General features: G+C 37.7%; 1 protein-coding gene across 5 annotated transcripts in view; it reads right to left on the bottom strand.

Annotated features, from left to right (window-relative positions):
• LOC113059345 (DNA-binding protein SATB1) overlaps positions 1 to 18,417 on the bottom strand; it is a 53,360-nt gene extending 34,943 nt beyond the window's left edge. For 2 of the 5 annotated variants that reach the window (XM_026227786.1, XM_026227789.1), the window contains exons 1-5: positions 18,097 to 18,417; positions 7,700 to 7,938; positions 5,435 to 5,611; positions 3,348 to 3,474; positions 1,808 to 1,931 (exon numbers count right to left, since the gene is read on the bottom strand). In XM_026227786.1, the coding sequence (XP_026083571.1) occupies positions 1,808 to 1,931; positions 3,348 to 3,474; positions 5,435 to 5,611; positions 7,700 to 7,910 (639 nt within the window). In that variant the 5' untranslated portion in view covers positions 7,911 to 7,938; positions 18,097 to 18,417. Of the gene's footprint in view, positions 1 to 1,807; positions 1,932 to 3,347; positions 3,475 to 5,434; positions 5,612 to 7,699; positions 7,939 to 9,108; positions 10,098 to 18,096 lie in introns of those variants that run through there. The other 3 variants (XM_026227788.1, XM_026227790.1, XM_026227787.1) reach the window with 2 other exon arrangements.

The raw sequence follows: 18,417 nt of genomic DNA, 5'->3' as shown, positions 1-18,417 counted from the left end.
TCAGTTGAACTCTGTCCGGCTTGCTAGTTTTACTAAGAAAAAAGTCTGGTCGGTTTATGACAGTCCATCTAATCAACATAATCACATAAAGCTTCCTTTAAGAATGACTAGCCGACTAGTCACGCACAGAGTTCCCCCGCTACACTAGAACGAGCAGCTCTGTTAGCGTGTAAAACATGCAATGTAGCTTTGGAAAACAAGCACTATATTAACAATCCCCATCCTTTCTGGTGTAATTCTCCTTCTGATTCTCCATTCATTAACCCTTTTAAGAGCAGGGAGTATCATGCTGAAATAAATCCTATAAAAGTTGACGTTCGTTCTTAAATCGGCCTGATCTTTTCAACACTTCCTGTTCAACAACAAGACTGTTCAACTAAATGAAAAGGTCACCTCTACTAGGTTACCGATCAAAGAAGACCCTAAAAGTGTGGCAGATGAGGCTTCCTGTTCTAACCTGAGAAGTAATGACTTCTTCATGCCAGTGAGAGAAATCAGTAACAACAAAAGCAGAAAAAACTCTCCCAAAACTTGCAGCACACGCGTGCAGGCCACCCAGCCTACAGCAAGCAGGCTGTGAGCGGACTCTAATTCAGTGTAAGTACCGGGCCGCCGCTCAGTGGGAATAACTCACATACGGACTGTAAACAGAGTGATTAGAGAGATGTGGAGCAGCACAGCCCCTGCGCTGCCTGAACAGCACCCTGGGACTCTTTACATCACCACACACACACACACACCTGCAGGTAAAGAACGGCCTTCCCTGAGACCAAATAGACTGTGATTGGCGCCAACTCACGAGCTGAAACACTCGCCTTTCCTTACGCATTTAAACAGCAGGTCTGCTCATTTAAAATGGAGTGTGGTTTTAAGAGTGAATCTCATGAAATCATGTCCAGATCACATTTCACTGCAAAATCAAAAGGAACAATTGGGAGAAAGCATTTAGATTTTAGATGTAAAAATGCCCATATTTAGGACTATTAAAAAAAAAAAAAAATTCAATACCATTAAGCAGATTCTACTGAAATAGTCTGGATGCTTTACATTTCACTTTTTTTTTCATGATTATTCTGAAAAGTCTCCAACATAATACTATAATGCCGTAAAAAGATTTTATAAAAATTGAAGATTTGAACAGAAAAAAATATTCACTTCACTTGAAGAAAAAAAAAACATTAAGCTTACTTAAGATCTTTTTAATTTAATTTAATATATTTATTTTTACATTATTTTCATTGGCCATTAAGCAGACTTTCTCCCATGACTTTGCCTGATTCTGATGAGATTTTTACTATGGTAATATATATATATATATATATATATATATGTATGTGTTTTTTTGTTTTTTTTTATTAAAGCATGAATTAGATTATTAAAATATAATTGTTTAATTTTTTTTTTTTTTTTTTTTTTGCATTATGGTAATGGGAACATGAGCTGCAACTGTCATTAAAATATAAAAAAAAAAATTAAACATTTTCCAAAAGTGAAACACAATTCTTTTTTAAGGTTAAAACACAACATGTTGACAGGTTTCGTGAGATTCACCCATAACAGTTCACAGCTTGTAATGCATTATCAAGATCATTGTGGTTCGCCCATTGTTTACCCAACAATACTCTCATTCACAGCGGCTAGCACTGCTGCAACAGCATCAGAATAAAGTGCATTAATCCACGGGGATGACAATGGCTATTGATTTGGATTTCTATGGCAATTCTGTTCATTTCCACTCTATCAGACTCTGGGCATTTGAAAAGGGACACTTGCGATCTTGGCAACTAGACGTGGAAGGCTCCAGCACCTGTGATAAGGGACATTCTTTTGCCAGAGTGCTCTGGTTCATGTCTTTGAGTAACTCCTTGAGCGCATTTCTTACTGTAGAGTGGGTCCACTGCTCTGGAGGAAGGTCTTCCAGTTTAGGACAACTGCAGGAAAGGATAGAACAAGAGAGAGATTGAAAGGGACGCAAAAGAAAGAGAGAGAGAAAGAGAGGACGGTGAGCACTGGGCTTTGGTTTGCTGCTGCAAGCGTCCCTCTAAGACAGACAGATTTCATTTGGCGCATGAAGCAGATGCATCTGGAGTCTCTCCTCTCTCTCTCTCTCTCCTGATTGTTCTGATTAGTTAATTACTTTATACAACACATCTGCTGTATTGATGCATGAATTATACATCAGCTGCATGTGGTGACTATTATTTCACGTTACTTCTACCTTCCTGCCTTGGTGTGCTTACTAAAACAATTTAAGGTGTTTCCATATAGATTTTGGTACTAGATGCATTAAAAACTCCAGCATCAACTATCATCTAAATACTTCATAAAAAAAAAAAAAAAAAACAGTATTCAGAACATTTATGCATGTGTGTTGGGGGAATAATGAAAACACAGCTGCATTCAGGGTGTCATTAATGAATGCTTGTTCAATAGGACGCAATAAACGGCAAGCTGGCAAGAAAATATCGCAACACTCCATGCAAAAAAAACAAAAAAAAACCTTCAGATATGTTTGACACCAGCACGCGATGAAAATTAAGGCTAAGGGGCGAGTCATTTCTACACCACTTGTGTGACAAAACGGCAGACAGGAAACCTGTTTGGTAACACTGATAGAACACCAAACTGAAGTATTACAATAAGTATAATTGTTTTGTGTGTGCCTGTACATAAACACGCACATACTACACACACACACACACACACACACACACACACACATACACATGCATATACATTTTGAATTATATACATAAGCTGTTTAAACAAATACTGTATAGAGATTAAATTAGTTATTTTTTTTATATGTCCTACTTTATTCATATTTATAATATCTTATATATATATATATATATATATATATATATGATTCCTACTTCAGTGTAAATGAATGGCTTTTTAAGGTACACGAAGCTGATGCTGCAGAAAAAAAAAAACTAAAAAAATACTTCTTAGTCTTGAATTTGTATTTTTTTTTTAAAAGGCTTCCAGGATTAATAATTAAATATTGATGGTTTCATAGTTCTTTAAAACACTAGAATAATTGGATGAGCGGCAGTACTGCTGTAATGTTCAATTAAAACGTCCATGTTTGCACATAGACACACACACACACACACACAAAAGGAGAGACTGGATCCGGCACACCTTAAAGTGAGAGACAGCCACACAGCCTCTGGAGATGACACAGAGACAGAGACAGAGACAGACAGATGTACATGGATGTCACAGAAAAAGGAAGAGGTGTGTCTGCGTGTGCCCACAGCAGTGGCTTGTGGGAAAAACAGCACTGTATGTGGCGGCACAGCTGCGTTGTGTTGTGGGTACAGTACATGGGAAACACTGACCTGTGTAGCTGGATTTTCAGTGTGACCACATGGTACACATCCTGTAACATGTCCGCTACTGTGGCGTCGGGTGCATCTGTCACGTAGGAAAGAGGCACGGGGTTCCACTTGCCCACCTGAATCAGACCTGCGGTGAGGCCAAACCATGACCACAGTCAGACACACAGGAATGAAGGACGCACATTTCTATTAGTCCTATTCAAAACAATTGTGTAGTACTTTGATAACCATATTCATGAACAACGCTTCTATATATTAATTTGAACAGTAACATACTTCAAAGAATAACATGGTATTACATCACAGTAATGTCTATAGCACAGACCCAAAATCTAGTGAACTGTCTACAAACAGTAGCAATCTACTTTTGCAGGCAGCAATACATGCATCTTTTGCGGACAACATAATCCCATAATGCACTTTAATTTAAAAAATCTATCCAAGACGGCTGGTGAAATGAGAGAAATGTTGGTTATAAAAACACATTTAATGCAGAGATATAATTAAGATATAAACATTATTTGTGTATGCTTTTTTTTATTACTGTAAAGTTTGGTAAGGTTGGTGGAAGTTTTCAAAAGCTTTTGAAATGAGTCTCCTCTGCTCGAAAAGGCTGCATTTATTGGATCAAAACTACTGTTAAAGCAGTAATATTGTGAAAAAAATATTATAATTTAAAATGAATGTCCTCTATGTTAATCCATATTAAAATATAATTTATATCTGTGATGCACAGCTGAATTTTCAGCATCATTCCTCCAGTCTTCAGTGTCACATGATCTTCAGAAATCATTCTGATATGCAGATTTTATTTTTATTGAATAAAAAGAAACGATCCACTCGAAAGGCAGGACATGGATCGGTGAGCTGCGTCTCGGGCCAATGACATCACTTCCAGGGAGGCATGTTGTACACGCCCCCGTCCCTTGACTCCACCCCCACATCAAAACAGTGCCACAAAGAGAGACATGCAAAAAAATTTAGCACAAAGGGAAAACTGTATATCGCAAGCTCAAACTAGACTGACACACAAAATAAAAGCAGCATTGCAGATAAATTAATAGATATGACCATGGAAAATATGTATTGCAAAATCATTGTTTCATTTATGTTTTGCAATTCTTAATTTTTGTTTGCAAAACTTTATTTTCTTTTGCAAATCGCAATTTTTTTTGCGTATATATAAGGCGTTATTTTGACTCCATACTGATCTTTTTTTTTTGGGGGATTGATGAATGAAATGAAATGTTTGAGAGTTCAGCATTTATTTGAATTAGATTCTTAGCATTATACATGTTTTTGTAACTTTATCAACTTAATGCATACTTGCTGAATAAAGATATTGATTTGTTTAAATTTGAGCAGTTCTGATTTATGCACATCACATTAACCTTACCACATTATAATGACAAACTCTACTGAAATCAATCAGCGAGCCTTTTGAGAACCGTTCTATTTGTATGATACATTTGTATGTTGACGTGCTGCCTACAAGGTTTTGAAACACAGCCATAGTCTTTTCTAAAGTTAATTTTTTTATGGTAATACCATGGTCTTTTTTATACAGGTTTGCAAAAAGGCATTCTTTAAAAAAAAGTATTGCTCGACCATATGTTGTCTGTCGGCTGCCACTAAGTAACAGAAAAAAACTAAATCCAGAAGACTAAAGAAAAAAGTAATTATGATGGACAGCATGCAATAAATTACAGGCTGAAGGCTACGGCTCTTAAAATAGCCCCCAACTCCATAAAGCGAGCAATTAGAAACCGCAGGCCCACCTCCACACTCGTTCCCATTGAGAGAAGTGTGATTACAGGGAGCAGGAGGTGCACCTGTGTGTTCCTGCCGCTACCCACAACCCCCCTGACCTCGGCATCAGGTCAGCCCGAGCAGAAGCATGCATGCAATACCAGAACACAGCCAACTAATCACTCCAAAAATAGCCTCCAGAAATATCCCTGCATCTGCCCAGCATTTTATGACTCATGATTCTGATCTAACAGCAAAGAAAAACACATGCAAGTTCTGGAGAAATAGGTAGAAATGTGTCTGTATGCCATGTTTTGGACAGTATTAATGTGCCATACCTTTAGCCTGTGCAGCCGAACTGTGTGAGTAGCCCAGGGAGAGCAGGGCCATCTCGATTAGCTGGTTGAAGAGCATGTCCTTCCGGACCAGAACAAACTCAGCATGTTCCTCTTTGCTGTCAAACTCGATGGGGCTCTCGTAGTGCTCCACCACACAAAACACTGGCAGCATGTTACCTAGCAGAAACAAGAGAGCAAGATTTACACCGCTGCACAGCACACAAAAGAGAGATGCTTTAAAGGGCCACAGATTTTGAACAACAGTTTTATTTTTGTTGCATATTCGTCCAAAAATGCAAATGCAAAGAATACTCAAGCGAAAAATCAAGTTGTTTTTTAATGATAGCACATTGCTATTTGATTGTTAGGGTTGCAGTTTTGAAAAACATTGAACCCTAAGCGTAAGCAATAGGAAGAATGGCATTTGCCTTTGCATGCAACCTCCAATAACACCACCTTGTATGAATTGTGGGGTGCTGATTCCAAAAGTAGCACCCGTTTTTCTCTAACACATCATATTTTTCTTACAAAATGATGCATTTGACAAGCATTTATAAAGTGAAGAAGTCTTCTCTTATCTCTTAATCGACAGTAAAACAGCCACAAAGACACAATTCCCATAATTTACAACTATTTTTTTTTCAATTCTCACATTCATGACATTATTTTATGCCTAATCCTGATCTCAAGGTTAGAATTATAGCCAGTGATGGAAGAAGACACAAACATAGGACAGATATTTTCTGCTTCATCTGGGTGTTTTACTAAATCCAAACAGCGACAGAAAATGACAGTTTTTGTGAAAAAGCTCATATGATTTATTAAAGTTGTCAGATTATGTAAAACCGACATTCAGTGGAGTATCTGAACATATTTTCCCACGTGTTTGATTAAAAGTTGAATGATACATTTTGATTACTTTTTTTTTTAAACAGAATTTATGTGAAATAAAAAATATTTTGCAACATTATAAAATGTATTTGTCACTTTTGATCAATTTATTAAGGCATCTTTGCAGAACAGATGTATTTAATTTCTAAAAAATAATTAAAAGTACTAAAATTCTTTGACATTAAATTTAGTTTTTTAGCACATTTTCACTCGTTTGCTGATTGTAAATTAAAAATTGTAGGCATTTTTTTGCTAAACAGCTGAAACTATTTTATATTTTTCATGCAAGGCTGTGTTATGAATTGTTTATTATCCACTGTAACAGTGTTACAATAAAGCAGCATTGTAACATGCATAATTCAATCAGAATGCAGAACAAGCGGAGACGACGTCAACGAACCAGCTCTGCTATTTAAACGTGTTAGAAACACTAAAAGGTTAGAGCTCATCGCAGGTTTAGCGCTTTATTTATTGTTAAGATGCTCAAATCACATTAGAACACTTCTTTAGGCAGATCCCAGTACCCTTCCCATGATGCTGTGCAGCAGCTCCCAATGCACCAAATAGCCTTGAGGTTTTACGAGTCTGTGTAAACAGTGAGCCGCTATCAGGAAAAAACCCGAAGAATCTCCATCCAAAGCTGTCATGTGTTCGGGTTTACTGTGCAAATATCACATAATACCAGCCAGCTGCAACACTCCAGTGATGAAATTTCAGGAACTTCATGATCTCTTGGACCCAGGATCTTTATTTTTACAGGGTTTAATAGAGGCTGGGGGTAATATCAACGCCGTCTATCCGGGGCAATCGTAATAAATCATATTTCTGCTCCACGCAGTCGCAGTTTCCTAAGAATGCGAGCGTTTTCTGGAAAACAATCAATAAATAGGGTAATCATAAGCAGATGCCAGGGAATGTGCTGAATTGAAGCTTTTCCATTTTTAATAGATAAAGATCTAACAATAAAGACTGCTGTGTCGGTTCATTTCAGGATCAATACATGCTTTGTTCCCAGAGAGCTGAGAAAAGCCCATGGTAAATATTATTCAGCTGAAACAATGAATACAGTAGCTTCCAAAGTTCAGCAAGCACTCAGCAGAAGTTCACTTTTCCCATAAATAATAATAACAGTTACCCAGAGAGCTATAGAATGCAGCCGGGGAGTGAAAAAAAAAAAAAGAGGGGGAAAAATATGTTTCTTTCAAGAACTGTTGACTGAAAGGATCTTTGGGGAACAAATTATGGTTCTTCTATTGCACCACTGTGAAAACTCCCTTTCGGAACCTTTATTTTTAAGAGTGCTCCACGGATTCTTCATGAAACCATCAATGCCTTTATATTTAAGAGTGCAGTGGTAAGGAAAAGCAAACTCACCCCTCTTGTGGCAGGCCTTCAGATGATGTCCAGGGGGTTTAAAGTGCACTCCGGACAGTTTCGCTCCAGTGCTACCTAGACGAGACCTGCCAAGCGGGCTTCCGTTCTGTTCCAGGCGGGCCATTTTGGCCGGAGGGGCCTTGGTGTCGTTCAGATTATTGACCATCTCGCAGTTCTCCTTCCCCTGGCATGTTTCGCTGAGATGCTCCATGGTTCTCAGCACCACTGCTCACTGTCACCTGAAGGGAAAAATAACAAGACGAGCAGCGGCATTAGGATGGCTGGAAAATCAAGTGCCATAAAATAAACATCATACATTTTTTCCCCCCTATTATAAAGATTACTGAACCTAAAAAAAAAAAAATATGATATTGCAACATAAACTTTGTCTCTTCCATGTAGACTGAGATGTCAAATCAAGCCTAATGTTACACGGCATTTACAATGTTTCATCCAACAATCACATTCCCATTTCTAAGAGCATGTATTATGTATGTCTAACCCACTGCAGAATCCCATGTGGAGAGCAAACAAGCTAGAGGAGAGGAGTCCACTTCAGTGATCAGCGCACCCTACAATGAACCCTTCCATGCAAGAGAGACAGGCTGTGAAATATTTAGTGGATCAGATCTCTTGTATTAAAACTGAAAGACCCTGAATTCTTCATTGAAGCGAAGACATGCATCTAAAACAAAGTGTGAAGATTTTTGGTTGCAGCTACTTGTATAACACCTGTATAATACTTGTACAACACCCAAAAAGTGTTTCCCAAAATGCCCAAACAAAAGAAAAGCATTGGATTATCTAAGATTACTGGGAAAGGGACATGCACCTTGTCTCAGCTTTGCATTCACAGCGATAAAAGAAAATTGAATCAGACACCATGACAGACGGGGTTAGATTTCATCTAACAGGCCAAACAAGACATCAGACATGCAACAATGAATTCCACAGCACTGAACACCACATGAACTTATGTGACTTTATGTGATCTAACAGGTATAGAGGATATAGATATAAAAAGATTAACTCTGTGTAGGCTACTTTTGAGGAAAAGAAAACCTTATGTGTGAATGCAAACACTTTCATATATATATATATATATATATATATATATATATATATATATATAAACATATCCTTGTTGTTGTAACCTAATACAGGTTGATTCAGGAATATATATATATATATATATATATATATATATATATATATATATATATATATATATATAGTTATATATATATATATATATATATAGTTATATATATATATATATATATATATATATATATATATATATATATATATATATATATATATATATATATATATATATTAGATAAAAAATTACAAAAACAATTCAATAAAACAAAGAAACAAGGAAAAAATCGTAAACTTGAACTCACCACTTTAAGAGGAGCATATAAAGGAGCTGTGGATGAACAGCGACTTCAAGTTTTGGCAGGAGGAGCACAAACTTCACTCAAATATCAGTTTTATGTCAGCTATTCTATCCTAAAACAAAAAAAACTTCCAGATCTTCCACACCATAACCTAATATCAAACGCTAAGCCGTGAATCACAGCGCATGACACACGTAGAACCACACAGACGAAGCGTAAACTACTTTAAAATGTGATGAGCGCTAAAGACCGTAGACGCATGCAATCAAGCCAAAATGCAACGATCTCCGGTGAGTCTAGAGTTCCATAGAGTTTACGATCACATCCACCGTCCGTTCTGTGCGCAGAATAACGCTTAAAAATAAAAGTAACCCCCAGCGTTCCCTACACATCCCACTGAGCTTCAACAACACGAGTCTATAGGAGCAGAAGCGCTCGTGAATCGCCTCTCATCTGGCCAAACAACAGCACGAAGCCCCGGCGACCTGCCGTCTCATCTCCAGCCGATCCGCGGATCCGAAGCAGCTTTAAAAGTGCGCGAGACACTTTCGAACGTCGAATGAAACGTCAAAGCATCCGAACATTCCTGACGCACGTCAGCGCTACATTGTATCTTCCGCTTGTTACATTTGTAACATTCGCGCTCGGTCCTTTTCTTTCTGTTTCCCTTCTGTCTCTGTCTCTCTCTCGCTCCCCGTCTCTCTCTCTCTCTCTCTCTCTCTCTCTGTCTGTCCCCATTAAATTATGAGTTGCATCGGCTCATCCCTCCCTCTCCGCGCTGCCTGCCGCTTCTCCTCATCTCTAAACCTCGTAAACGACGCGATTGAAGACCGATTTCTGGTCCTCCCGCGTCTCTCTCGCTGTCCTGGAGGAGGATGGACGCGAAAATGAAGTAAAAGTGCAGGAGAACGAGGATGATGATGATGATGGTGGTGGATTTCCGCCTGCACGCGCGCAGGAATTTTTAATCAGCTTGATTAGAGTGAGGCGGTTCTGCATTTATCTACACACACATCCTGTACACACACACACACAGCCTACAGGACACACACGCAGCGAATAGCGCTATAAAATCACTTTGCATTTCTTGATAGAAAATAAACGATCTTTGTTTGTGAGCGCGTGGGTTTTGATGCTGATGGTGTGTGTTCAGATGAGTTGATCAGCAGAATCGGGGGTAGAAAGCACACGAATGATCGGATTGAACGAGTGTGATGATATTGTAGCGGGGGTTTTGACGCGGTTCTGTTTTTAAAAAGTTGCAAAAGAGCCTCAGGAGTACAATATTTCTAATAGCAAAAGGACACGCCATCTGTCAGTGATGCTGGTGCATGACACACACATATGTGCAGGTGACAGCAAACGACCAACCCTGAACACACACACACACACACACACACACACACAGACGAGATCTAATTCCTGCAAATATGTTACAAAAATAAACTAATGCACACCAGTCCAATAACAACAGAAGTGTTTCATTTCGAAGAGAAAATGCAGTAAAAAGTAAAAATGTGCATTTTATAAAATGGTATAGATAATATTAATAATAATAAAAAATAAAATTTGATGCATAGATTATTAAACTAAAACTCTTAAGTATTATTATTATTATTATTATTATTATTATTATTTAATTTTTTACATCAACACAGGAATGGAATCATTCCCAATCTTATTTTATTTAAAAATAATGCCCACTGCAATAAAATAAAATAATAATTGCAGAGGAATTATGCTATCCAGAATGCATATTGTCATAAATAAAATCATCATGCAGAAAAAACGTCATGCAGAAATATGCGCAAGAGTCAAATCACCCTTGGGGGTTGGGAAGTAATGCCACATCCTGAATGGTTCAAATGACTTTCAAAGATCTGTATTTACTATATTGTGTTCATGATTTCAACATGACTTGTATTGAATATATTGAACGTATAATATACAATTTAGATAGATAGATAGATAGATAGATAGATAGATAGATAGATAGATAGATAGATAGATAGATAGATAGATTTTTTTCTGCTACTGTATGTTATTATAATGCCAAAACAATTATTTGTAAAAAAAAAAAAAAAAAAAAAAAAAGATTGGTTTTAAAGGTAACCAAGCACATATGCCAGTGCCGGAATCAACAATTATAATGACTAATGGGCCCAATAATTAATTATAGTGTAGACAGTGAAATATGTTTTTTAAAAGCAGGGTGTGTAACATGTATATAAACTGAAGATGAAGAAGCTATATGAAATCAGCACAGGTGCTGATCTAGAACACGAAGCATCACTGCTGTTAAAAACAGGAAATGTAAAACAAAAGCGATGACCAAAAAAGGTGAATGCATCTCAAGGGGTCACAAAATATGTTAATCAATTCAACATAGGTAAATAAGTGGGGTTTTGTTTGTTTGTTTTTGTTTGTGTGTTTTTTAATGTTACATATGAATCCAGAATTTCTGGTGTGCCATTATTACAACGCTAAACACGTATCCGGGATTGACTGAATTTGCACGAAGCTTGTTTTGCTGTCTTGAGATGTTAGTCCTTGTGCAACACATTGGGTGGCGCAGCAGCTACAGTCATGCTCTAGATATAGGCCAGAAATGTATATAGCTAACTTAACATCAAAAACATTTGCTGCAGTGGCTCTTTTCCACAAGAAACATTCAGTATTTCAATGCAAATTCTTAAACTATTTTAATCAGGTCTGACCCTTCAAATCTAGCAAAGTTGATTCAGTAATAGTAAATAACATGACATTGGGACGTTGTTTTATCTGGTGCATTTCTGCTCCCACTATCCATCAGTAGCATCAATTTCTAAAATGCGAACGGATTGTGTAGTTGCATTGGTCCACTTTTATTTCCACAGTAAATGGAAAATGCAGGCGAGTGCAGTAGTAAGCGGAGCGTGGTCGCCATGTTGACGTGCTGTGGCTGCAGTCTCCTCTGCACTCGTACAAGAGCATCACACAATTTCTGCCGGCCTTGCCAGGAGGGTCCTGATGCTGCCAACAGGTGCAGACACTGCCAAGAGCCCTGGCACACACACACACTTCCCAACAACACCAACTCCAACATACAGAAGGGCATGCAGATTCACAGAGAAGAAACGATTTGATCAACTGTGGTTATAATTCAGCTCTCGCCTATTTAAAGAAGGGCTCAAAGCCTGCTCAAAGCAAACAATAATGAACCCTAATATGACAGTGATTTAAAAAATAAATAAATAAATAAACAAATTCATACTAATAAAATTAAATACTTGAGGTATTCAAATTGGGGTATTCAGGAAAAAAAAGAAAGAAAAGAAACAGTTATCAAAATGGTATTTTAAATTTGACTACAGTAGACTAGATTTTTTTCCAATGTATGTTAAAAAACTACAATAATAATAAAAATAAAAATAATTGCAAAAACTGGATTTTAACAATTATCTAATTTTATAGCATACTAAAGATGTTGCATAGTTTATTTTGCATTTTTTCCATACTGTTTATCCTGGAATATCTGAGAATTTGATTTCAATTTATATTGACATGAAATATTTGGTCATATTTAAATAACATGATTTAACAGAGATTTTTCAGCAAAATGAAACAATTAACAAAATGTAGTTTTAATTTTGACTACATTTAAATTTGTAAAATGAATTCATATTTCAAAAAAAATAAAATAATAATAATCGAATTAAAAAAACAAATCACCTTTTATTTAACACTTGTAATCAGAGAGGATTTTAACACCCCCCCCCCCCCCCACCTTTTTTTTTTTCTTTATCTTTTTGCATCCTAAAGATGCTTCATTGCTTCTTTTGCCTTTTCCCAAGATCATCTCCCGGAATAGTGTCACAATATGTGTAAGTGTACATCCAAAGTTAGAAACCCATATGACAACAAGACAGTACAGTCTTCCTCTTTTTAGCTGCACTGGAGGCAGTTTATCACTCGGCACATTTCACCAGCACTATTCTGACTGCTCGCACGCGTAGGTGTTGTTTAGTCTATGTGCTTGCCACTTCCGCAATGTTAAATGTGCATTAACAAGATTATTTGAGGTAGTGTTATAAATCAGAGCCAAGAGCATCTCGGCAGTTTGATAACACAGACAGCATGGGGTAAAGTCATCAGTGCCCACCACATACCGAACAGAGACACTGAATCAATGCACAGGCAAATGGGCAGTATACAAATCTCCACTAGATGCATTCAAAACAAACATTTCCTGGAAATACAAACATTGAACTCACTACAGTCTTTAAATATTAGTGGCTAGCACATTTTTAAGACAGAATAGAGGAGCTGTGATACCCGAGCACATTAATACAGTAGTTTGCAGTTGACTGTGCACTACTCACATGACTTGTAAGTCTATTAAATGATAAAAATAACCTGCAGTAATAGACTTACGTGCATGAGGGGAGTCTAACTTCATAACTTTTTGTTTTGACTAATTATTTAATCGTTTTATAAATGCATGCGGTGGCATAAACCGATACAGCACAGTGAACAGTCATTTCTGTGTACTGCACACTGTGTTGTTGAACCTCTAGTGTGCACTGTAAGAGTCCCCCTGTGGCTTGCTCGCATCTGAACACCTGCCAAATAAAGTATGCAAGACTTTTAAATCAGTGAAAGTGCACGAGAGCTGAAGTCCGGCTGCACACACGCCGATGACAACAAAAAGATCCTGCTCTTTGAATCTCCCTCAGGAATCTGGATTAATTATTTAAAAAACAATTACTCCCTCCAAGCACACGGGAGAAGCTCTTTATCGGCTCATCGCTTGTTTATTCCCCGCTTTTATCGAATTATAAAACAAATCCGTCATCTAACGATCAAGCGAGATCAGTTTCAAGGCCCGGGAAATTACTTTCTGTCACTGCAGTGGGGCAGCATCACATGATCGAATAATTAGCCCTCTAATTTCTGCCTCGTGGATTGCGACGTATCAACAATTAATAGAGTTAAAGCGACGGAGAGAAAAACGCTGTGAAGCTCTTTTTGTCTGAGCTTTGAGATGCAGCGCGTGGGCCCACGCTCATACTGCACCCGCAGAAGTTTTAGCAAAATTGCAACGCCCGTCATTCACAAACTTCTACACATTTTGGCTCATTTTATTATGCTTTTAAGCTTTCAAAATGAGTGCAGTACTCTCACTTGCAACACTTAATACACAATTATAGAGATATTCCCACCAAATTATTGCAGAAAATGATTTAAAAGTCAGAGTATGCTTGTTTTTTATACATCTCTGCAGTTAAGCATGCACTAAAAGATTCACTTTTAAAAAAGAAAGCTTATTTTGCATTGCATAAAATATTATTTATAGTGAAATAAAAATGTATTTTAAGAACTGAAAGATTTCAGAAATACAAAGAAAAAACATTTATAAAAAAAAAAAAAACGCACAGCACTTACTCTAAGGTCATCAGCCTCAAATTTGAAAGGGAACTGATATATCTACCTTAAACGTTATGCATAAAAGCATTCAATCAGACTTCAGATCAGAGATCAGAGGCCTGCTGACTATAGACAGGACATGTAGTTTTATCAGTATACTTCTTTCTTCTCTTTTAGTGTTTCTCTATATGTGTGTGTGTGCACAACAAATCAAAAGCAACAAATGAAAGCTCTTGCTTCTTTTCAGTTGACTACACTGCAAAGGCAAAGATTTGAGTGGCGTTAATCTGCGTCCCTCCAAATCTCTATAAGTGCATGTGTGTCTGTTTGCACTGTAAAAGAGAGTATCTTCTTTAATTGTTTGCTGCGAGTATGTAGGTGGGTATTAAAACCCTGATCTTTTGCAGTATGTGCATTCCTGTGATATATACTGCTTTCTTTGTGTCGCCTTACCAGAACAAAGGATTCGAGAAAACCTACACAGATCGGATAACGACAAGCATAGAAATAGGAGACAATAATGTGAGATCAAAACATATGGAGTGTCTAAATTTGGGTTATGCAAAATTTTAAAAGGTTTTAGGTGGAACTGAGTGCGTATATCAAATTGTATTAGTGATGGTGATGCGGAGAATGATTATATTGCTCTTCTGATTTTACACAAATGTCATTTAGCATACGCATGACTAAATCGACATGACGCACTTTTGACGCTTTGCCCTCTGAAAAAGATCCGGCGAAAATTCTCAAAACCAGATAAAAGCAGGCAAATATGTAAATAAAAATGCGAGAGATAGCGCTTGAGGAATTAAACTCAAGCGTCAAATCGCTGCTGATATATGCAAATCATCTTGGAAAAAGTTGGAAAATGGTGCTAAATTATTCTCGAGTTGCATGTGATCGTCTGCCGTTTTACATGCTTGACTCAGAGCCCAAGCATGCACAAACAATCCTTCATTTTCCTTTCTTCTTATTCCCAAACTGGTTTGAGCTTGTCATCAAAAGTCTCTGATTCATTGTTACCTTTCCTAACTATTAGAAATCATAACAGCTTTTTCCAAACAGGGTGGAATCTCCAAGCAGCCACATATTAAAAACCGAGACAGACCTCTTATTTGCTGGCGACAGTCTAATAAATGCATACACTGGCAGCTAAACAGGTATTTACCGTGCTCTAACCACAAGTATAATTCTTCTCTTTGCTGAGCTGTTATTTCAGCCTATCGTTCAGTACCGCTGTGGTAAAGACGATTAATGGAAGCAGACACAGACCAACCAAGAAGTTCTTCATCTTCCTCTCATGCACCTCGATTGCTGTCACTTACAACAGGACAAATCATGCGAGATGGAGTGGAAGTAATTCATCAAGGACGAGTTGCCTTGATTATACTCTCAGGTGCACGCTGAAAATAACCGATGCACCGCGCCAGATAATTGGTCTCAAAGGGTCGGAAGGGGCAACGAACAGCGTGTTTCTGACTGACAAAGATGCAACTTTGGTCACCACTGTGCGTGTATCAACGTTAAGAAGAAAAAACTTGCATTATGATGGGTTTATAGAGCAGTTTAACCTTTCCGACCCCCAAATTGGAAGCCACATGGAGTTGAACAGCATTACCTTCCCTCTCAGAAGCTTCAATGACTTCCTGTTGTTATTTGCTGCTCGAGGATGTGCTACGCATTTATGGCCTAACTGACAGTATTGATCTTAGCAGACATTTGTCTCCTACAATCATTTTTAACACATTTTCATTATGTATAGTCTGTCCGAGCATGCCAGACAATGCCACTGTGCATAGATTTGGGACAGCGATATCATCGCAGATTCAGGCTCAGTTATCATATCAAGGTGAGTATCTGAACAACAACAACCAGCCGTGGAAATGGGGTTAGATGATGGCAATAAAAAATGGTTAACAACTTTCAAGTCGAGATCAAGGGGACCCACGCGGTTTCACATCAGCAGACTGTACAGTACATTAACGTGACACTGTGGAGAAGATGTCAGAATGAAACAAATGAAGAAAAACCTGCATAATAGCAGGGACTTTGAAGTTAAACAGCACTTACAAGAAGCAAACCTGACGCTGGCAGGAAAAGCTCACGAGCTCTGTTCTGAGAAACACTGACCAGATCAACCGCACTAATTCTACCCCAGATAACTAGTAATCTCAAGAAGAATAACCTCGTTTTTTACCACATTGACCTGTTAATGAGGAATCAGATATAGTGTGCACTGCAAATGAGACTGCAAAAAGTGTGTCAGTCACCCACATAAATAATATTCCAGGTGTGCACTTATTACTGTCCTCGGTTTAATTCTAAATAATCAATGTTATCACTGATTAACTAATTACAGGCACATCATTTTTGCACTGCCATAGTCTAATTTCCACAAATGTGATTTTTAGGACAGCACCTTGCCCACGATTAACCGTTATGAACATCATGCAATTCTTACAAATGCTCTGTGCTCTTCATCAACATACCAAAGTGTAGCATAATAATATTAATGTACGGTTGCTACCCATAACCACAAGAGTAACGTACATAAATTTAAATGCAACATTTAATGAACCACTTTGTGAAATAATTTATTGTGTCACACCCCATATAATATGTGGATATGAATTACAAGCACTGAGATGCATATATTTTTATTGAATTTGTTCAAAGAGCCTTAATGCAAGCATTTCAGGTCAAAAATGTGGAAACATGATTATTGTTAGTACTAACACACACCGATCTGGCAGTATTATAAGTACTTTCCTTAAAATGCACTCAGTCACACATGTAGATTTAAAAAAAATGTAAATGCATATATTACAGTGCATTAAGAATAGATTTTCAGACTAATGTGCATTTAACAACCTTGTCTTTAGCGTAATATGATCATTTCTGCATTATTTACATTCATTTCATTAAATATTATTGCTCTCAAATGTGTGCATGCATCTTAACTCCCTAAAGTCAATGTTTTTTTCTTTGCATGTAAATGCATATCAACCCATCTCACGTTTACAGATGTGTTTTTCACACTTAGATGCACGGGGTCCTGACCACTGCATCCTGAGACGTTAAGTTTTACATCACACCAGAAAGAGGAAAGTGTAATGTGATGCTCTGCAGCATGACAGTCAGATTAATTTAGAATCATTTAGTCATATTAGTCATTTCATCTTATTTAGGAGCATGTCTGCCTCTTGACTCCATAAAATTGGATTTTTGTTCCTTTTTTTTCCAATTTAGATCTTGCGCACATACATGCATGTGTACAAGTGTAAAAACCATAGGTTTGTGTTTTTATAATCTGAATTATTATCTAAAATTTACTTTTTATAACCAATATACATACATGGCTATATATATATATATATATATATATATATATATATATATATATATATATATATATATATATATATATATATACATGAATGACCCCCCCACCCCCCCTCTGTCAATTGTTTATCTATTGATAAGACAAGACAGCAAACAGATCTGACTGGTCGTTAATATACAGCAGCTTTGCGCTCGGAGCAGATGCTCGGAGACATCACAGAGAGAATAGAAATACTACAATACCTCAGAGAAGTTAGCAATCTCCACGAAAGCGCTCGTTTTCCATTCAAAAGTTGAGCAGGCTCGTTTAACTTCGTCCCCGCGTTGAGAGATCCAAAGCCGGCGCGCGTCCGCAGCTCTGCTCGCTGATGGAGATGGAGATGTCCCTGCGCGTACCGCTGAAGTTGGGAGCGCACGGACTGCGCGCAACGTGGGCTGCGATGCGGGATAGAAGCACAAGAGAAGGGGGAGGGTTCGAGCTCGATGAGAGGGGTGTCAGGTAAACGAACCGCCCCTCCCCGTCGACATAAGACGATCTGCCAGCTGTGGCGCACCGCGTCTTCT

Source organism: Carassius auratus, chromosome 41, assembly GCF_003368295.1.
Source record: "Carassius auratus strain Wakin chromosome 41, ASM336829v1, whole genome shotgun sequence".
NCBI classification, from domain to species: Eukaryota; Metazoa; Chordata; class Actinopteri; order Cypriniformes; family Cyprinidae; genus Carassius; species Carassius auratus.
The sequence above is the reverse complement of the archived record's forward strand: the minus strand, read 5'-3'. Positions and strand labels throughout refer to the sequence as shown.